Genomic DNA, 21692 nt, shown 5'->3' on the forward strand with positions numbered 1-21692 from the left:
ACATCGTTGGAGTGATTGTGTTGATTTTATGGCCTACAGCATTCCTTATCGCTGCTTTGAATGAGTAAGCTTAGTGGCACACTTGGAAGCAAAACCTTGTAACTTCTAAGAAATATGGCGTGAAGAGACTGAATAAGTTCCCGTTTAAGGAAATCAAAAGGTTTATTTCACGAGAGCATCTCAAATTACGGAGGAAATAACCTGCGCTCTCTTTCCCGCCCCTACCTCCCATCACCTCCAGCTGTCTATTTTTGAACATTCACATTGTATTTCCTACACCACCATCTATCTATTATCTTTGAACTCTCATCTCCTGTGACGCTGTATGTTCATGTGTGTCTACAGAAGTGTGTGTGTGTGTGTGTGTACAATAGTTTGTGTGTTGTGATGGCAGGTTTGCCAGGCTGAGTCGCCTCTTAATTATCCGACAGTATGAATGTCATCTCTCTGGAAAATGTTCAGCTCTCATTAACAGCTGTGTTATCACACTAATTGTGCCATGGTGGGGAAATCACTCTTTTTTTTTTTTTTCTTCTCCCCCCTCCTTTGCGTAAGCCAACGTGGGAGGTGGGGGGTTGCCAGAGGTGTAGGTCTTGCATGTCTCACACACAGCTAACGTGTGTTTCATTTGTAAGTGTGAGGCCTACGGCGGTATCACTCGGGTGTCACTCTGAAGGTGGCAAGAGGATTGTGACACGTTTGGATTCTGCACCCGAAATGTAAGTCATTAAATTTAACCTGAACTGCCACTGTAAATTAGAAGTAATGGCTGCACCACTTCGTGTGATCTTATGAGCTTTGGATGGTGAAATCTTGTTAAAACCAAGAGCTGGCGGTGATTAATTTGAGCCAACAAGAAGAGTGTCAAACGGGGCTGTTTTTTGTTTTTTTTTAAATTTCCAATTGCTGTCTGCACACACACACACACACACACACACACACACACACACACACACACACACACACACACACACACACACACTTAATGATTACATCAAGCTAAACTAGCTCGTTTATCATCTTACATCACATTACCTTGTGGCCCGTAGTTGTAGAGGGCAGATGGCAGCACCGGCGTTGCTGTGTGTGTGTGTGTGTGTGTGTGTGTGTGTGTGTGTGTGTGTGTGTGTGTGTGTGTGTGTGTGTGTGTGTGTGTTTGTGTATCGATGCTCGCACTCAGTCTCCGGAGGTGTAACCCGGCGCTGCATGCCAAGCTGTGCCAAGTGCTCACAGCTGGCAGCAACCAAGCAGTTGGTCTCTCTGGACATGTCGCCCACTGCGCCAGGACAAACAGGAAATGAGCCCTGGGGCCTTGCAGGAAACTGGCTCGGCAGCCAATGAGAAGAAAGGGGAAGAGAACGGCTCAGAGAGGCAGGATAGCTATAGCAACAGAAGAGGTGTCAAACAGATGACTACAACAAGTATGGAGGAGGGAGTGAGTAGAGAAGTATTGATGCACCAAAGGAGAGATCAAGAGACCATCAGAGGAGAGTCAAGGTCTGGAGAAAGATACTGTAGGAGTTAACCATTGATTGGGGAAAGAAGGGATGAAGTGGAGTTGAAACCAGAGTCCTTCCAGGCTAAACTGTTTCAAGGGAATATTAAGCACTTTTTCCATTACAAAGCATCAGTTGAGTTGGCTTGATTTAGCTCCTTTTGGCACCAAGACATCTGCTTCCACTCGCTGTTCGTACAGTGCTGTATGAAACTCCCGCAGTGTCACTCTCAATGTGACAATATGTTTTATGAAAGACTTTTGTGTCTGCTTCAATACCATGTGGAGAAACCAAGGAGAACAGACTTGATTGCCAGTAATTATTTTAATATCTCTTTAACATCACAGTTTTCTGCTGTTGGCATGTCAGAGCTGCAGCCTCAAGTCCAATAAACATCACTTTTCTGATTTTTCTTCTTTCAGTAGTAACGCGAAGCTCATCAGTCTTCAGAGAATCTCACCGTGAACGGATCAGCACACACTCTGCAACGGTTTCAAGCATGTTTAGTGTTGTAATCCAGATTGCATTTAGAAAATGGTGATTTTTATCTGATTTGTTAAAGCCTGTCTGATTCCGGTATTCGAATCACAAAAATTTAGATGGTCACAAAGACGTGCCGGTTCTGATATGTCAGTAAAAAATTATCCAACCTAATCAGATGGCCAATGAGTCATCAGGCTGTAGAACCAGCTACTTTTCATCTTGGAAAACCAAAAAAAGCTTGCAGAGTGAAGCTGATATGCAGTCAATAAAAGGTTTTTAACCCACTAACTTGTGGGTGTTCAAATCTGCATTACCAAGGCCAAAAATAGTTTCTATTTGTCACAGAAAAGACCAAACATTCAGGAATTAGGATTCTGACTTTCAAGCAGCTCGTACTGTGTAATCCAATTTAGCTGTCATGTACATTTATGTCTCTGTGTTTACAGATTTTTGCTTGAATGTGGCACAACTTGGCTCAGCCTCCAAGTTTGTGGTGTGCCGATCTGCCAGTTTGATCACAAAATCCCCATCTGTATAGGCCTGTGCATCCTTGTTTGTGCAGTCTTAGCGTACATTCAACAAGTCCTCTTCTTCTACTAAGTTTGTCTCAGACCTGCTTTCCCAGCAGCTGACACTCTACCGAAGAAGAACCTGGAAATGACATTTGGCAAGCGATGAGTGGAGGAGACACGTCTCACTCTCACATACCCACTGAGACTCACCCTTCTCTGATGAGAAGTGCTAGATGTTCCACAAATTCCCTTGGTTCCTATTTGTTCATCATTCCTACAGAGACACAGATCAGACGTGTATTGTCAGCCTGGTCCTCAGTGAAACAGCCAGCGCTCCAACAGTAATCACCAAGAGAATATTTTGCAGGAATTTCTACTGAGGCATGAATCTTGTGGAAGCAATTAGCACTTGTTTCTGTTGCAGACTCGACAACCAAGCAGCATAGGCTGTTAAGGCATTCAAGGTGGCCTAAGTGGTGATTTTTCTATTATTTACCCAAACACTCCTAGTTTGAAGATGGGTAGAGGTGATCATGGAAACAGCTACTGTGTAATGATCAGATATTTGGTATATTTCGCTTTCATCCTTTCCTCTTCATCAGAAGTGAGCAGAAAGAGCTGCTTGGACAACCTACCAGTGAAAATGACTAATGACCTGGCCTTCAACTGTTTTTGAGCATTCATGTGTATTAAGTCATCCCCCCTGGTTGGTGTTAGCATCAATTCCACCATCAAACACAGAGGGCACTGTTGCCTCATGGTCCAGCCACTCCAGCTATCCCTCCTGCTTTTAAGCCTTTCTTCTTGTGTGTCCTTGCTATTGTGATGAGCTATGCCCAGTTCCAGCACAACCACTGGACTCTTGGAAGCCATCCCTTCTAATCTGCACCAGAGTCAAGGTCCATGTCTGGAACTGAGCCCCCTCAGCAAGGCTTTAGCCACGACAAAGACTGATTTGAGACTTTGGGGATACTCGCAGTCTCCTGAAACAGCAGAGCAAACACACTTCAGCACTTTGTTAGTCAGCAGCGACACCAGTCAGACTGTTTACAATTAATCTTTTCAACTACAATTTTAATACCATCACCGAGGCCCAGAGCTGCTGCAACCCTTAGAGAAAGCTGCATTCATGTATTGCTATTGTCTTCTGCATCGTTATAGAGGAGCTATCAAATTAGATACTGAATCCAAATTGGGCGTATGGCCGCCTCTTTTGTCTGAGCTCTGCTGGAATGGCAGTAGAAAAACAGAAGCTTTAACACCACTGGAACAGCTCAGGAGGAAGTGATAGGGAAGTTCCTGGCCCAATCCCCCAGAGTCCAGGACAGGGGGGTCCTTTTACAACATGTGTGTCCAGTTCTGCCTGCACCCATGGATGTTCACATTAATGCCCACATAATAATAGATGGTGATTTTGTGTCTTATCTTGTCCTGCATTATTCCTTTGTGACTCCAGAAGTCAAAAAAAGGTCCAAAAATATCAGTATACAAACTGTCCAACACGCCATCCGGTATAAATCACTTCCTCTTTATCCAGCCATATTCTCAGTAATCCATAAATACTTAAATTTGAGCTTGGAGCAAACTTGAAGACTCTGACTTCACACTCGTCCACGCTCATTCACAGAATGCTATGCCCAATTTGAGCGAAACCTCTTGACTCTTGAAAACTATCCCTTCTAATTCGCACAAGAGTCAAGGTCCATGCATGGACCTGAGCCCCCTCAACAAGGCTTTAGCAAAACTGTGATTTGAGGGGAAACTAACGAGAACATTTTTGGTTCACAATTGTGCACGCACATTCGGAGAACCACCAAACTGGATGTGTCAGGGTTTGTTTTTGCTTAAATAGTTTGCGAACTAGTGTGACCTGCATAGAGTTGCTTTAGTTTTGTAAAAGCCTGCTTTCATCTGTTTGTTGTTTTTTTTTTTTTTACATATTGGTTGTGTCGGTCTCCATTTTCCATTACTGTGGCCTGCTTTTTTCCCTTCATGCATCCACAGCATAATTCAAACCACCTGCTCCTGTGAGATTTCAAACGGACGCTCCCAGTGCAGTCCTCTACACAAACCTTAGCCGTTCGTGTACGTGTGTGTATGAATAATTGAATGTGTTTTGAGTGCTCGCCAGACTAGAAAAGTGCTAAATAAGTACGACCAATTTACAGAGTTGATTGTTGTTGACTTGAATTTTGAAGAATTATTGAAACTTTCCATGCCATCATTATGTTGTTGTCCCTGCTCGTTATTTATGGTGTCTGTCCTTGGTTGTGTCCCGCTTGTGTTTGGGTTGGAACATGCTCCACCAAGTGGAGCCTTTTGCTGGTTTCTATCATCCTGATCCTCTATCATAAACACACACACACACACACACACACACACACACACACACACACACACACACACACACACACACACACACACACACTCTGTAAAGTCTAGTTGTTAGTGGCTTTGTAGATCTGGACCACTGCCAGCTCCCTGTCTGTCTTTCTGTCAGACTGAGCATGCTCATTACAATCTTGACAACATTCAACTGGGGTTGCCAAGGATACCAAGCAGAGCTGCCAGGTCCTTGGTATGTTTGTGCATGTATATGTGAGGACTAGGATTTATGGAGGGAAAATGCAAGATACCAAACTCTTTTTTTTCCCCTGCCATTTTGAGCGTGCGCTCACACACACACACACACACACACACACACACACACACACACACACACACACACACACACACACACACACACACACACTTCCCCTCTGGCCTCCCCTTTTCTTCTTCTCTCTAGATCATTGTTAATCAGTCTCGTCCCATCTCCTCTCCGCCAGCTGTCACTGGCTCGTCAGAAAGCCGTCAAAGCCCCTGCAGTCCGTCACACACTACTGCTGTTAATGACATCTGATGACACCCACTGGAGATGACTTGGGACTCAGCACTGCTTAGAAATAGTTTCCACCTCATAGTTATACTAGATTTGAGGATATGCAAGGTAGTGATGAGGGCTTGTACCACTTCATAGAACTTTATTCTGCTTTATTTACAGACTTCTTGTCCTTTTGCATGTCCCTCTTTGCCAGCCTCAGTCTTTGCAATTGCCTCTCTTTTGTGCATTGCATGGTATTATCAGTCATAGTTGTGAAATATAAACAAATCCCAAAATGAGGTAAAAAAAGAGGTAGGATTTATACATCATTATGCAGTGTATAGGAGCAGCTCTTTCAGAAGATAGTGCGATGTGTGTGGTACTGCAACTTCGGGAGGTTCACATGGTTTATATGTGAACTGTGCCTCCTATGTAGCTCTCAAGTGTGCTGTGTGCAGTACAGGCATGACATTTGTAAATGTTCATCTTTCCTTTATTTCTGCGCTCCAATTTGCTGCCTTCTTCATCCCTTTTCCGTACTTGTCTTTTGTAACAGCACCCGCTCCCCATTGACTTTGTCCTCCCTCTGCTTCTTGTTCCTTCAGAGTGGTGGGTGAATATGGGGCTCCTGCTGAGCTGCTAAACCTGAATCACTCTGTACTTCTCTCTATCGCATCTTCACCCTCTCCTTTTACCCCCCCCCCCACACACACACACACACACACAATTTGACTTCCCTCCCCCTCATCCTGTCTGGTTCTCTCTGTGAATCTCTTTCCCCCACGCCGCCTGTGTCTCACCCTCTCTGTTCTTCCTTCTCTCTTCTCTAGAGGAGGAAGTGGAAAACTTTGACGTGTCCAGTCTTCAGGAAGAGGCTCTGAGGAACATCGAGGCTGACAGCTTCTGGTGCATGAGCAAACTGCTGGACGGCATCCAGGTAAGCATGTGTGCGCGCGTGCGTGTATGTGCACAGTACCGGTGTGCTGGAAAGAGGGAGGTTGTCTAAGAAGAAATCGCTCACATAGGGCTTTATTCTTTAATACCAACATGCTGTTCATTCCCTCACTATTGCCCACAGGTGAGCTCTCCCAACCGTTAATTCAAACAACCATAGAGGGTGGAAGCTGTGCTCAACTACATTCCAGGCTGTTCTTGTATGAGCATCACTGGGAAGCATTCCACATAAACGGATCATTCAAATGTGGCTTCAACTTTTAATCAACACACATTTGAATCAGCAGAGAACTTAAAAGCACTCGCTGGGTTGATATTGATGGGATTCCCATATCAATCATCATGACAATACACTTAATAAGCCACTGCCATGTAAGCAGGGTCTTCTAATGACCTTAAGCTGAGTAAGGTCATAGTCTTTATACGGAAGTGCGTCGTATACGTGTATCAACATGTATGTGCTGTCATGACACCATGGAAGCTAACTGGAGTCTTAGCAGCAGTCCTTTTGTCATTAACAGCAGTCGAACCTCTTTACAACGCAAAGTTTTACAAACCGTTTGTCATTATTAGGACGAAAAACATGGTGCAAAATGACAGAAATGGGTCCAGAAAAGAAAGTTCTACCTGGAAATTCTGACATAGAGCATAGCATTGTAATAAGTCATCAGTAAGATTTTAAGGCTGAAGCTTGTAAACCGGAACGTGGATGGAATAGTCGCTTAGAAACTCATGTTAACGCCTTTGTCCAAATAATGTCTCGTTTAGAAGAAGGTCAATATTCAGATTATTGCCGTCCATGTAAATGCAGTCATCAGCTGGTCACTTCGATCTTACCGTCGCACTGAGATTTCACGAGCCGTCTCATTCTCCTTTAGAGTGTCCTTTCATGGACCACAGTTGGCCTTGATGTATGATGAATGAAGCACGTTTGAAATGGAGAAGGTTTGAAAATAAGACAAGCTAGATAGAGCTCAACCCCAGTGATTTACCAACATTATGGAAATGTTTTTCCAATATAGTTTTAGTAAAAATCTAGATTAAAACTGTTTAAAATCAAATTAGCGTCCAGGTTGTTTGAGTACACATTGTGAATAAACTAACTGTTCACACGCTGTGCATGCAGTTGTCTCCGTCAAAGAAGTGGAGTATTTGGCTTTCAGTGACTTGATTGTCATCTTGCCAGTGTCACCTTGGTGGAACATGCATGTGCTTGTTGGATATGTAGACACGTGCTGAGTGTGAGCAGTTTTATAGCGCTGTAGAACTCTGATGAAAGTGCTCACACGTTTGGGTTTGCTTTACTGAGGATCACTGCTTTTATTGCCATTAAACCTGTGACTTGCATATCAACACAAATCATGTAGTTGTTGTGTTACGGCTTCAATGTTTTTGCAATTAGATGCCTTCAGTAGTCATGAATATCACCTAACTGACATTTTAGGTTATTTACTAATGTAATATTGTCAGTGTATAGACAAGCTCTGGAAACCCTGAAGTGATATTTGTTATTTCATGGCATTCACTGCTTCCCATTGAACTTATTAGAATGTATTTTTATAATTACTAATTACTTCATTGGTCAGTTGTCATCCAATTGTGAAATGCCTGAATCATCAAACCCCAAATACAGATTGCGGCACCATTTATTTATTTATTTTTTCAGATTTTTTTTTTTTCCAAAAGCCTCTGCCTTCTTAATCGACCCCGCTCTCAGTGGCCATGACGACCATCTGTCAGTCCTAAATGTGCCTGCCTGAGCTGCTGGTAGATTTGCTCTGGACCGTACCACTACTGCTTCCTGCCTTTGGTTGTCAAACATCGCCACATCTCTATTTTATGGATTAAACCACACAGTTGTTTGCTATGGAGCAGGGTATGCTAACTTTTATGAAAATATGAAAAGGAAAACTATCTTAAGAAGTCCAGAGTTCTTGCTGAAATGTTACTGTGTGGTGATTGTGTCTGTCAGTGTGTTAAATATGGCCTGGGTGTAACTGGTTGTGTATCTAATCATTCTTTTCTGGCACACTCCAGGAAACTCATGCCAACCATCGCCAGCTGGGTTAATGACCCTTATTTAAAGTAACACTTAAAAGAAACAGCCACAGCAGTTAATCTTTGAATGTATGTATTGATTTTCCTACATCTACTATATAAGTAACTTATTACACTTAATTGTATTTACGGTAGTTTTACTGCATAATTACTTGATTTATAAACAAGTATGCTGTTACATTTGACTGTTCATTTCTTCAAATTTATTTAATTTGATTGAACTGCCTCCCAAATCAGGGTTTTTCTTGGCATTTAATATTGTGGTGCTGGTCCTTTAGCGGCAGGTGGCTCGTCAAAACATTTTCATGGTAACATTTTCTTGATCAACCATTTTCATAAAATGTTAAAGTTATGCCATTTAACCACTATTTCATTGACTGAAGGGAAATCAGTAGGTTTATAACAACTCAAAGTGCCCTTTTCAATAAGTCCATCCGTCCATCCATCCATCCATCCGTCCATCCATCCATCCATCCATTCATTCTTTTTGTACCCCTTATCCTGTTAAGAGTGGGGGGGGGGGTATCCCAGCTACCTTTGGGCGAGAGGCGGGGTTCACCCTGGATGGGTCACCAGTCCATGGCAGGACCAACACATATAGAGAGGCATTGGCTCTCACAGCCACACCTACAGTTATTTTTACCGACATCAACCTTTTTAAATAATGACGGTCACCTCCAAAAAGAATACACAAGAAAACCCCTGAAAGATATGCACCAACTTTACGACAGTCAGCTTGACGCCTTTGCACAAAAAGATGCCCGCGGTCTCCATATTTTTCTTTTGTTGCACTCTATCCATCCATCCATCCATCCATCCATCCATCCATCCATCCATCCATCCATTTTCTTCTGCTTATTCCTGTTCAGGGTTACGAGTGGGGGGGGGGGGGGGGGGGGGGGGTTGGAGCCTATCCCAGCGGCTCTCGGGCGAGAGGCAGGGTTGCCAGTCCATGGCAGGGCCAACACATAGAGACAGACAACCATTGGCTCTCACAGCCACGCCTACGGTCAATTTAGAGTCTGGATTAACCTGGTCCCCTCTTGATGTCTTTGGACTGTGGAGGAAGCTGGAGTACCAGAGAGAACCCAGCAGGAACAGGGAGAACATGGAGACTCACCCAGAAAGACCCTGTGCCTGAGCTGGGACCCGAACCCGGAATCTTCCTGCTGTTAGGTGACAGTGCTGACCACTGCACCACCGTGCCGCCCTGTGTTGCACTCATGGAGCTTTAGTAACATCACTATGCTCGTCAAAGGTACTCATCCTTCACCCACCAGCAGTCCCTTGATGACATTCTGTTTGATTTATATTAACTAATTTATATAATGAGGAGGGGGTGACATGGCTCAGAGGTACAGTAGAGTGGCCGTCGAACAACTGAAGTGTCGCTGGTTCGATCCTCACTTCCCCCAGTGACCATGTCCAAGTATCCTTGAGATACTGAAACCCTAACTGGCGACCCGTCCAGGGTGAACCCCGCCTCTCGCCCGATATCAGCTTGGATAGACTCCTGCCCCCCACCCCCTGTGACCCTCAATGGATAAGCAGTATAGAAAACGGATGGATGGATGGATAATCAGTACTTTTACCTCTCACTTGAGAGAGTTCACATGCTGAACCTGTTGTGGAGAGGAGGACCAAGACCACGGCTACATCAATCTAGGAGAGCTCACTGCTCTTAACACATTTTTATTTAGTGCAAGAAATCACTGATGTCATCTTCTACTTTACTTTTACCCGAGACATCAACCTTTTTGTTCTTAAAAGTACAATTTGTTATCAACCTGAACAGTCAACGCTATGTATCTCACACTTCAAATTGAACGAGGGCCCTTCATTAAGTTGGAGTATGAATGAGTCAGATAGTTTTATTGGTAATCTGGTTCCCTCCTTTGAATAGGATTTCGGTTAAATGTCTGAAGTAAGGTCTTTGTTTACAGCAAGACTCAAAAGTAGTGCTGCACCCTTGACTTCTGAAGCACGTGTTTGAACATCATGATACCAACAACGAATCAAACACAAGGCTTGTTGTGGTGGCATTGAATTTTGTGTCAGTGGCATTGTTCATTCTCAGTTTCAGGTTAGCACTGCGCTTCTAACAGTAGCATTTAAGCTTCAAAAATCATAAATGTGGGGCTCATTTATTAACATGACTGTGCAATCAACTTCATGAAGTCTCATAAACTTTTTTATTTATTTATTTTCTGCAGTCATCCAAAAACAAGTGCCACCTTGTTTAGCTGTAGCTGAGGGTAAAACTGTCTGTTTACCAATCGGTTTAATTTCAACACCCCCTGATGGTCACGAGCTTGTTGAGAGTACTTGTGGCCCCCGATAGGAGCGTGGCTGCTTGGTGCTACGGTCAGTCACCATTGTGTCTTGAGGAATAAAGAAGACAAAATGCACCGACGCTTCCTTGTAGAGGCTGAAACTCTCCCCCTCAAAACAGTGCCTTAATTTACAGTTTTTGCCTCATCGACCCACCGCCGTGCAATCGCTACATTGTCTTTTATCGTTTCAAAAATATACTTCATAGTATAAAATCTAATATAATAGCCAGGCCCTTAGTAAGGCTAATTTGAGTGTGTGCACATAAATTACAATCAATTGGTTGGATATTCATTTAAGAAATTAATAGACACGGTGCCTTGTTGTCCCTGAGAGAGGAGGCATAGCTTGAGAGCAGAGCAACTAAGAGAAGAATAGAGTGTGTGTCTATGTGTATGGAGGGTGGCGTCCCCGTGCTTGTGTTTGTTTGTGACCTTGGCTCCAAACTAATTACGTACAATGCATCAGGGAAGCCCATGTTTCCCCCCTAATGCTTTTTAAACAATCTGGCAGAGGCTGAGAGCCTCAGCGCCATAATTAGTTGGTGATCCTTACGCTGACCTCGTCTCAAACCATCTCACATCCACTATATACTATTAAACCAATCTGGGGGCATAAAGTTGGGGGTCTGGGGGTTACGGAGAAAGGGAGTCTGCCCATGCAATTACATTTGTTCAGTGCCTTTACAGCACCTCCAAATACATCCTCTGCAACTCTGTTCTGAACTGATTTGTAAAAATATTTTAAGCATTGCATCATTTTGTTTTTACAAGAAAGCCTTAAATGGACGGTTTGGAAACCATTAAATATTGGAAGAATTTGTGAGTAGAGACTCTCTCACGCATCCATGAAGTCACAGCTGGCACGCTGTTTTTCCTGCATTTTTTTGGAATTATCTGATGCACAGCAAAAATACTTTATAGAGTGAAATATTCTTATCTTTTTTACAGTAAATTGGCCATTAGCTCTGGTTTTAGTATTTCGTTGCCGTGCTTCTCTCCACCCTTGAAGTGAACTGGCTATGTTGTTGTCAATTCATTTAAGCAGCTTTGGTAATGGGCTACTGCTTTAATTAGCAGCCCCCCCCCCCCCCCCCCCCCCCCCCGGAGCATGCTTGTAAAAAAAGTAGAGTGTTCATTTGACACATGAGCAAAATTATAATAAAAGCTGTCTTCATAAAAGATTTATTTTCTTAATATTTTGTCTTTCTGTGTGTTTTGACACTTAAAAACATACTCACCTTTATTAATGTGTCCTTTAGAGGCTGGACACTGTGGGAGAGCTATATTTTTCTGTGTATTACAGATCGAATTAAAACTGTCATCTGGACTCACACAGCGGCCGGTACCACCCAGTTTCAGGGTTAAACGAGTCACGACAGCCATTCCTCTGTCCTGGTATGACATTTAAGGCGCTGTTAAATGGTGTGAGAAACGCTATTTTGTGTGTGTGTGTGTGTGTGTGTGTGTGTGTGTGTGTGTGTGTGTGTGTGTGTGTGTGTGAGAAGAATCACATCAGCTTCAACAGGATAACAGCGCAGCCCATTTACACATCAAAAAAAGGGGGAAAAAAGTGTTTGTCATTGTTATACAGGAGCCATTTAAGTTCTTCTAAGTATGACTATAATCCCAAAGAGCATCATAATTATGTAAGAATTAAGATGAATTTGAATGATTAATACATGTGCCCATGTGAAAGACACCTCTGTTAATTCGACCCCACTGTTACCCTTAGTCTCTTCGGCAGCCAATTATTCTTGCTGTGCTAAATTGGACAGCGCCTCTAGCTAATGTATCTAATTTGACGTGTGAAAACGGCTCTGTATCTGCCATTTCAATGAATTTTGATAGAGCCGTCCAATAAAATACTGTCACTGTGAACATGAGTCTTAATCCTACACATGGTGAAGCCTCGGTGATTTGAATCTTTGTTTTAGCTCACAGGCATAGTAGCAGATATACATAGCAGTCTGTGTCTTACCTGCAATGCCCAGAGAGGGACATCAAGTCAAAAAGTTTAAAAAGTCCATTATTCCGCTAGCACACCCCCGAGGGCTCTCAGTTTTAAACTCAGCAGATGAACACCTGCCTTTTATGCTAATTCTGCAGATATGCCTTTTACAGCAGGGGGCTCTTAAATGTATTTTTCCAGTCCAAGACCCAACGTAGAGAATTACATTTCACCCTGGGATCTGAACTTATTCCTTTTCACTAGCAGCCTTGACAACATGAAAATGTCTCTCTTCATAGCATAGTTTGACGTACGACTGTGCAGCACCATGCAAACTCGTTCGGAAATATTGACTTTGTTAAGAAAGTAGCAAGAATGTTTTTTAGCAGCTTTCCTGAACTAATTTATGCTATGAATCGAGCATAGAACGAATGGCGTGTTCCAGATGCTGAGAAGAGAGCACTACTTGGATTCAGGTGAACTTAAACTCATACCACGTGACCTGTACGGGCACCAACACGATACAAAATTAAAGTAAAGTGAAATCCCCAATGATTAAATGGTCAACAGCTCCTTGCATCGCTGCTCCACGTCTGTGCTGCCTCCAGCCCCTCCCTTGGACCAGCCAGTCTGTGTATCTGCTCATTGTCAAGGCGACCATCTGCTTTCACGGTACCAGCCAGAGATGGGGTCTCTGTCAAGCGGGAACAAGGGGCCGAGAACTGACATCTAGCAGACGGTAGGCAGACCAAACCAGACACCATGTCCAACTCCCTGAGGAATCTGTACCGTCACCTTGAGCTGTCACTCACTCCACCACCTACACCCACGCAAACAGCCAGCTGGCGTGTCTGTGTGTGTGAGACGGTTGACAGCATGTTTATATGTTTGTTTTATAGTCTTGCACGCTATGCGTTGCGTGTAAATGTAGCTTGTGTTTGAGAACAACTTTTCTTTTATTGTGGTATTCACTGATTTTTTCAGTTCAAATGAAGACGCATAAAACCGATGTTGAGGAGCTGTCCAATGAGGACTAACTGTTGAGTCGCCTCGCATCATGTGTCTGGACCAAAAAAGTTGCACTTACCATAAGTATTCCATCCAGCAGTCTACTAGCACATTAATTCTGTGCCTGTGTGAGAGGAAATAACTCTCCATACAAGCAGGTGGCAGTATTTGTTGTCCAAAAAGGGAAACCAGAGGACTATGGACACTATGAATTGCCCTGTGTATGAATGATGCTATACAAATAAATTTGCCTTGCTTTGCCTTTTGCCTTTGGACTTTAGATATAAACAGAGGAACACTTGCTGCCCATTTTCACACCGTGCATGGTTTTACAGTCTTCCTACTTCTAAATCTGAATTTGTCTGATTTAATATTTTCAGGAAAGATCAGAAAACATGAAGTTAAAAAAACAAACTTTGTTCGCTTTGTGAGTGCGCGTGTGATGAAACTGCTACTTTTGGTCACTTCTGTCTCTTATCGCACACTGCCAGTTTCTCTAGTGCTAATGTTCAGGACGCACCATGAGACTTGGGCCACCGATGCACATCAGTGACCTGACATGGACTTGAGAGTGTCAGCGACTGTCTACATACTTTTCCTCTCCTCATTTTTATTTTTTACACAAACAACAACAGTTTAGGTGGCATCATGTTGGTGAAGCTGCTGTCAGGGCTGGGCTGAATATCTGTTGCCGATGGCAGGCAAGTCATTGTCACTGTGGCCTCTACCATCGTAGCATCCATGTGTCCATTTTCTACCGCTTATCCTGTTACGGGTTGTGGGAGCCTATCCCAGCTGCCTTTGGGTGAGAGGCAGGGTTCTTTCTGGACGGGTTGCCAGTTCATGGCAGGGCTTAGACACATAGACAGACAACCATTGGCTTTCACAGCCAATCTAGAGTATCCAATTAACCTCGTCCCCTCTTGATGTCTCTGGACTGTGGGAGGAAGCCGTAGTACCGGAGAGAACCCACGCAGGCACAGGGAGAACATGGAGACTCACACAGAAAGACCCCGTGCTCCAGCCGGGAGTTGTACCTGGAACCTTCTTGCTGTGAGGCGACAGTGCTGACCACTGCACCACCGTGCCGCAACACATTTAGTGTCATCTTCGCAGTACAAGCTACTACAAGCTACTTAGGTTTCGGCATGCCTCTTATGTTCCATATCAGTGTAGAGTGCTTTAGGTTAGGTTTCCCCTGCTTTTTTCTTGACACCCCCCCCCAATTGCCAATTTTTCTAAACGGAAATCATCATATGTTATTTCGGTAGACATTGCCCAACTCACCAGCTATCGTACATGAGGCTAGAGAAAGATTGAAGCAATATGAGATGATGGGGGAGACATGAGGCGGAAGGCATCAAGAACAGTAAAGAGGGATGGAGACTTATATGCAATAAGAAAGAACTACAAACAGGAGAATGGCTGTTGTTCTGGATGAAAACCTTGTTAGCCGAGAGGCAAGTGGTGTAAATCATATTATGGTGTAAAGGAAAGGAAGGCTCATTCATCTAACATTTACAGAGGCACACTTGAAAAGCTTGTTGACAAAATGCAGCTTTTACACATGTGCTTTTATGTGATATAAGAGAAAAAGCTAATGCATTTGATGTATTTGTGACGAGCCAAGAGAAATACTGTGAAGGGAAATTTAAAGTAGACATTTTTTTAAATTATTGTGTTCCATTTATATGTGTAGTCCTGGGCCAATGGCCACTTCGTCATCATCAAGCAGCTCTAGCTTGGACGCTGCCACAAAAAACATAAATGAAAATAAATTCAGAAATATACCTTGATTTTTACAACCTTGTTTTTTCTACCACCCATTACTGGTCTGGCACCACAGTGATTGGCTCTTACCAGTGGTAGCCTGATCTCAGCAGTGGCACCGTATGATGAACTTCCCTGATCTGCAATGATTGGATTTGACTTCAGAATGTCCAGGATTTCATCGGCTCATATTCTTTTAGCCTTTCATGAATCTTCAAAAACATCAATCCCTCTATAACTGCTCACTTACGGCTTCCTTATTTTTGAGTAAGCCGAGCAGATGTACATCAACGAGGAGCTTCTGTCAGTAACATACCGTGTACATTAGTACATATACCAGAGTGGTGATCAACAGGCAAGCCAATAATACAGAAAATGGTGAGCCTAAAAAGGTGTATACCTCCTTTCCTCCTCATAGATGCATTAACTGACATTTTGGTTGAAATAGTGACAAAAGGAAATAACAAAAAGGACCTTTCATCAGTTCTCAACCCTACCCTAACATCATGCATATCCCTCCTGCTCCATTGATCCTGGCAACTGTGACAGCTCAAGTTCTCAGTTAGAGTGGTTGCTCTGATGTTTTTGTTTGAAACACCTTGCCGACTACTGACTGAAACATGAGCAGCCCACTAAGCCCTTGAATCGGTCATTTCCTGAGCGCAAAGAGGTGTGACAATTAGCAGGGTCTCCGCTTCCCTCTCAAACTTATTTTCTTTTGTGTGTCCATTCAGCATGGCTACTATATGAACACCTTTGCCTCCATACGTGGTCAGTCGACACTTTGTTCCACCTACATTGTTCCTAGTATATCCGGGCTTTGTGTCCTTAACCACCAGCGAAGCTACAGGTCCGAACATTCACACCCATGAGCAAGACAACAGAATGAAACCTGGCCAATACCCCCTTTACCCCTGAACAACTGTAATTGTCTCCACCATTGTCTGCACTTAATCTCAACCTGTCATCTGTTTTATATAATCACTTCCTGCCTCTCTGGCTCACGCACACATGCACCGAAGACTAACAGATAACTTCCCTGCTGTCCTTCACTCTTGTCTACAACTCTGAACGTCTATTATTGTCTAGCCTTTATCTTAACCTGTCATCTCTGTCTTTTTCTGTCCATATGTCTCTCTCCCTCAGTCTCTCACACACACACACACACACACACACACACACACACACACACACACACTAACGCGTACCCTTGCGGCAGTGCTGTGTTGGTCATGTCCAACTTGCTGATAGACATCCGTCGCCACAATAGAAGGCAATCTTGGTCCAGCACAGAACCATTGTTGTCACTAATAGAATGGAGTGAGAGGTGAAGAGCGGCTATTGATTCTGCTGACAGGGAGAGAGAGAAAGAGAGAGAGACACAGAGGGAGAGGAGGGGAGGGGAGAGCGAATAACGGGTTGAGCTACGAAGGCCACGATGAGAGGCTGTTGACACCTGATCAGGAACTTCAACTTCTTGTGTACTTGGTGTCTTTTCATTCATGTATGGGCAGTTCCACTTACTTGTTGGGTCAGATTTGGGTGGATGGACAGATGGTGGGAGAAGAGGAGAATATATGAATAATGAAGCAGTAAGAGTTGGGTTTCCTCCTGTTGCCTCATCTGATCAAAGTTCTATCATATTGGATTTTACACAGAGAAGGGAGTGAGCGTAAGAAGGAGGGCATAACAAGGAAGAAAAAATAAAATGAATAAAGGAGGTGAGAGCTAAAGGAAGAAGAAAGGATGCTAGGGTTGGAGGGTAGGCAGCTGAATCCTCCATCCTACATGTGATGGAGGAAGAAACAGGCTGAGAAAAAGAAGAATGAATGAGGAAAAAAAAGAGACATTTCTTCATGTCTCAAGGGGAAAAAAAACACATCTAACTAAACAACAGTCACAAAATAGAATGCACTGCAGTGTGGAACAAAATGAAACACCGGGGAACAAAACAAAGCAGAGGAGACATAATAGCATGTTGAAAACACTTAGTCAATTCTAGCCTCATTAGCACCACCAAAGTGATGAAAATAGACAAGGAAATGGAGAACAGAAGGTGGGCGAGGGCAAGGGATTAGAGAGAAGAATGAGAGAAGAGCATGAATTCAGAAAGGAAATAAGACAGTATGGAAAATTGAGACGGAGAAAAATAGAGAATGCTATGAAACTGAGCAAGAGACAAACAAGGGACAAAACAAAAGGAGAGAGAAGATGCCATGAAAGAAAGCACTCACCTGAAAGCACCCTTCTCTCATATGCATTACACTGTTTTCCTTTTTTAAAAAAAAATTTTGGTCACAAATACATAACCACCCTCCTTATTTTAGTACGTTTAAGTAGGCATGATTATGTCTGGGGCGATATTCATGATATTCAGAGATGTGTCTGTCGGATGGATGGAAATATCACCAACCGAAACAAACTCACTCCAGCTCACTCCAGTTTAGCATGCTGTAATCATTGTAGGGGTTGAGTGACAGGCGCATTCGTTCTCCTCCGGTCCGTCTGCAGCTGAATGTACTTCCTGCTGCTGGGCACTACAAGTATTTGACATACTTACCCTCCTCTCTTACAACTGCTGCTCGTTATTTGGTCTAATGTGTCCATATGCTGAGTTTGGATGATGATTATGAAAATGAAAGTTGAGTGCATCGCACGCTTTCATTTCCTCCATGTTATTGTTGTTGTTAATCTAGGTATGTGCTAAAAAAGATTCCAAGAACAAGTTAAGCCACTCGTCCCCACACTTAAACAATTTTAAGCTAGTTGCACTGCATCGCTGACTCAGCATCCCAGCTGACAGGGCATGACCAGCTCAGTGTCACGTTCATGGCTAGGAGAAACTCGAGGGTGAAACTGAAGAAAAACAAGATTCTAGTTTTGTAGACAACATCGTACAGAAACTAAGCACAACATCTTGAGCAATTAGATGGCTTGGCCAGAATTGTTGTTGAATAATTTCTCTTTTCTTTTGCTGTAATGACACAACATACATTCACATTTTACTGTAGGTCGACTTGAATAATGAGAATGATAGTAAGTAGGGACAGCCTTCTGCTTTGACCGGTTGGGGGGGGGGGGGGTAAAGTTAAAATAAGTAATAAATGAAGTTATCGCTGACCTTGAAATTTACATTTCACAATATCCATTCATGTCCATCACGACCTGTAAGTGTGACCTGTGCTGTGGCCTGAAAATTGCACAATGCCCAAATGTCTCTCTCGGTATATACAGAAGCCATTAAAGGAGCTGAACTATTAAAAAGTAAGAAGAAAAGACCACTTTTGTCTGCTCTGTCACAGCGCCTACAAAAATCATTTGCAGGTCCATCTTCCCTTTCTTCTGTTCAGTCCAAACATCCTGCTGTTGATTCTGCTGGAAAACAAAAGATAAAATCTATCACTTGCAATTTGGGGAACATTTTAACAGCTAGATCCGCCAGGCACACTGTATAATGTAAAAGCAGAAAAACACCAAATATGTTGAATCACAGTTGTGATTCAATAGAAAGGATGACTCATGGCTTTACCAACAACCTGCTTTGTGTTCCGTGCAAGGAGTCATTTTATACATTGATGGGTGAAGATTGTGGCAGATTGAGAAAATAATGGGGATGGGAGAATGTGATCAGGAAAGCCAGTCACATATGAAGCAGGAAAAGAATAAGGAAAAAAAAGTCACTGAAACCAGAGATAGAATAAAGTGGGAGTACCTGTGAGAATAAGACCAAGATAAAGATAATAAAACAGACTGAAAAGCATTAAGGGATGTGACAGAGGATAGACCAAGTAATAGAAGGTGAGCAATTGAGAAGAGGTATAGAGGGATTTCAAAAGCAAGACAGAACTTGAAAATACCAAACGGTGAACTGGGGGCAGACGGATAGATGCAGGGAGGAGGAGGAAGTGAGAGGAAGGTAGCTTCAATAATGCAAATGTAATTATTTGTCAACCCTTGCACTTGCTTAGCACTCCAACACATTAAGGGGTGGTTGAGAAAGACAGAAGGTAAAGAAGCTAGAGACAGAACGTGCACAATGAACAGAAATGAAGTAGATGGGAAAGAAGGGGTCAGCAGAGGAAATATGAACATGCATGCATGATAATTAGTAGTTTGCCGTCTTAAATGAACATCTGGCCAACATCAAACTTGTAATATTTGACATGAACATAGTTTACATCTTGTTGTGGTCAGCTTTGCTTTGGAGATGCCTACAAATGGTGGATAGACTTCTTCCCGTGTCTCCTCATCTGTTTACACTTTGAGGAAGATCACATTTAGTGTCCATCCATCCATTTTCTACTGCTTATCCTGTTAAGGGTCACGGGGGGGGGGGGGGTGGAGCCTATCCCAGCACCCTTCAGATGAGGACAGGGTTCCCCCTGGACAGGTCACCAGTCCATGGCAGGGCCAACACATAGAGACAGACAACCATTGGCTCTCCCAGTCACGCCTACGGTCAATTTAGAGTCTGGATTAACCTGGTCCCTCTTGATGTCTTTGGACTGTGGGAGGAAGCTGGAGTACCAGAGAGAACCCACGCAGGAACAAGGAGAACATGGAGACTCACACAGAAAGACCCCGTGCTCCAGCCGGGGCTCGAACCCAGAACCTTCTTGCTGTGAGGCGACAGTGCTGACCACTGCACCACCGTGCCGCCCCACATTTAGAGTTAGCTATTCAAGCTAGTTGGGTGTCCACATGCCGCTCTACATCCCATATCAGTGTAGAGTGCTCTCGGTATGACACGTTTTCGTTGGTCAATGTCGTGGGTTCCCTCGACCACGGGTATCCCAGTGGGCTTTTTTAGGTGGATTTTCAGTCATTTCAGAAAACAACTTCCAGGGTAGGAAGGCTTTTGAGAGTTTGACTTTTTTTTCCGACAAGATAATCACATCTGACTTTGGGCTTCTCCTGTTTTTCATTGTGATCACTAAGAATGATCCAAGTCTTGTTTAGCCACTTGTTAGGGACCACCATTTCAAAATTCATGACTGCTGTATTTATTGAAGTATTTCATGCCGTTGAGCAATACCTTAAATTACCCGAAGCTCGTGTGAACCACTGAGGATGTTTCAGGCATTTAACCAATAACCTGTCAACTTTGAGATGTTATAACCAGACTTTCTACGACGTGAACTAATTTGAAGCTTTTGGACTCCTTCCTGCGTGACTCTTAAATGAACGATGATATTCGTCGTGCTTTGAGCCGTCTCGTTCATCTTGGACAGAGATAGATGAATTCATTGGATTATTCTCATGGCATTACATACAGTAGTGATGGGTACCTCTCCCGTTTGAAAATCCAGCGGTACGTTTTTGTACTTCCTCTGTCATTTCAGTTAAAGAAAATTAAAGTCGTACTTGTCAGTTCCCAAGCGTGCGGCAAAGTGTTAGCTGCAGCAGCTGCGGACAACCTCACTTTTAGGCTATCGAATACACACCTCATGTTGAAGCTAGGTTGTGTTTGACCAGGCGTCTTCTCAGGATTGATGGGCTGTCACAGCTTGGAAAGTTTCGCCACACTTGGGACCACTTTCGGTTCGCCATTGTTTTCTGACTGGCCTCAAACACATTGCAGGGGTGATGTCACTTGGTCTCCTTCTCTTTTGCTGACAAATAATTCACTGTGTCACTGATGTGCCCTCAGAAAATCGTAAATTTGACACCAATCGATTACACAAGACGCCCCTAGTCATGCTGAATTCTGTTAGCAGCCTTTAAAATACGGAGTTCTGTACTAATCTTAAATAGCCAAGTATTGTATGTTATTATGTGTTTTTCAATTTATTTGAAAAATTCCAAAACGTGAAAGAAAGTAATGGGAATTTTTTCCAGCAACGTGCAATATTTCCCCCTGTGAGAGTCATCTGGAATCGGTAATAAACAGGATCAAACAATAACATGAACTGTTGGGGCCAAAGAAAGAAATGTCAGACGAAACAGAACGAGGAATTCATTTAGGGGCAGAGGAGAGATGAAACAATGTTGGGGGGGGGGGGGGGGGTTCTAGCCTGCCAGCCGCTGATGGACTCAGGAGGACACACACGCCTTCGTTCTGCTGAGCCTGAAGGACAACTGGAGCTGTTTATTGCTAAATGACCACTCCCCCCTCCTTTCTTTCTTTTCTCTCTCCTCTCTTTCTCCTTCTCATTTTCTCTCTCCAGTTGTTGGATAGTTTGCCACATCAGCTGTTCTCTAGCCACACCAAAATGACCCCTCAAGGAAACCTAATCCGTGTGTGTGTGTGTACGCACCCACAGAGTG

General features: G+C 43.4%; 1 protein-coding gene across 4 annotated transcripts in view; it reads left to right on the forward strand.

Moving 5' to 3' along the window:
* The window catches only part of tbc1d22a (TBC1 domain family, member 22a), a 136024-nt gene that overhangs the window by 64702 nt on the left and 49630 nt on the right, over positions 1–21692 (forward strand). For all 4 annotated transcript variants that reach the window (XM_086201147.1, XM_086201150.1, XM_086201149.1 and 1 more), the window contains one exon: positions 6185–6291. In XM_086201147.1, coding sequence (XP_086057273.1) covers positions 6185–6291 — 107 coding nt within the window. The remainder of the gene's footprint in view (positions 1–6184; positions 6292–21692) is intronic.

This window comes from Aulostomus chinensis, chromosome 4 (genome assembly GCF_037954235.1).
Source record: "Aulostomus chinensis isolate RoL2024-O1b breed Wild chromosome 4, RoL_Achi_v1.0, whole genome shotgun sequence".
Taxonomy (NCBI): domain Eukaryota; kingdom Metazoa; phylum Chordata; class Actinopteri; order Syngnathiformes; family Aulostomidae; genus Aulostomus; species Aulostomus chinensis.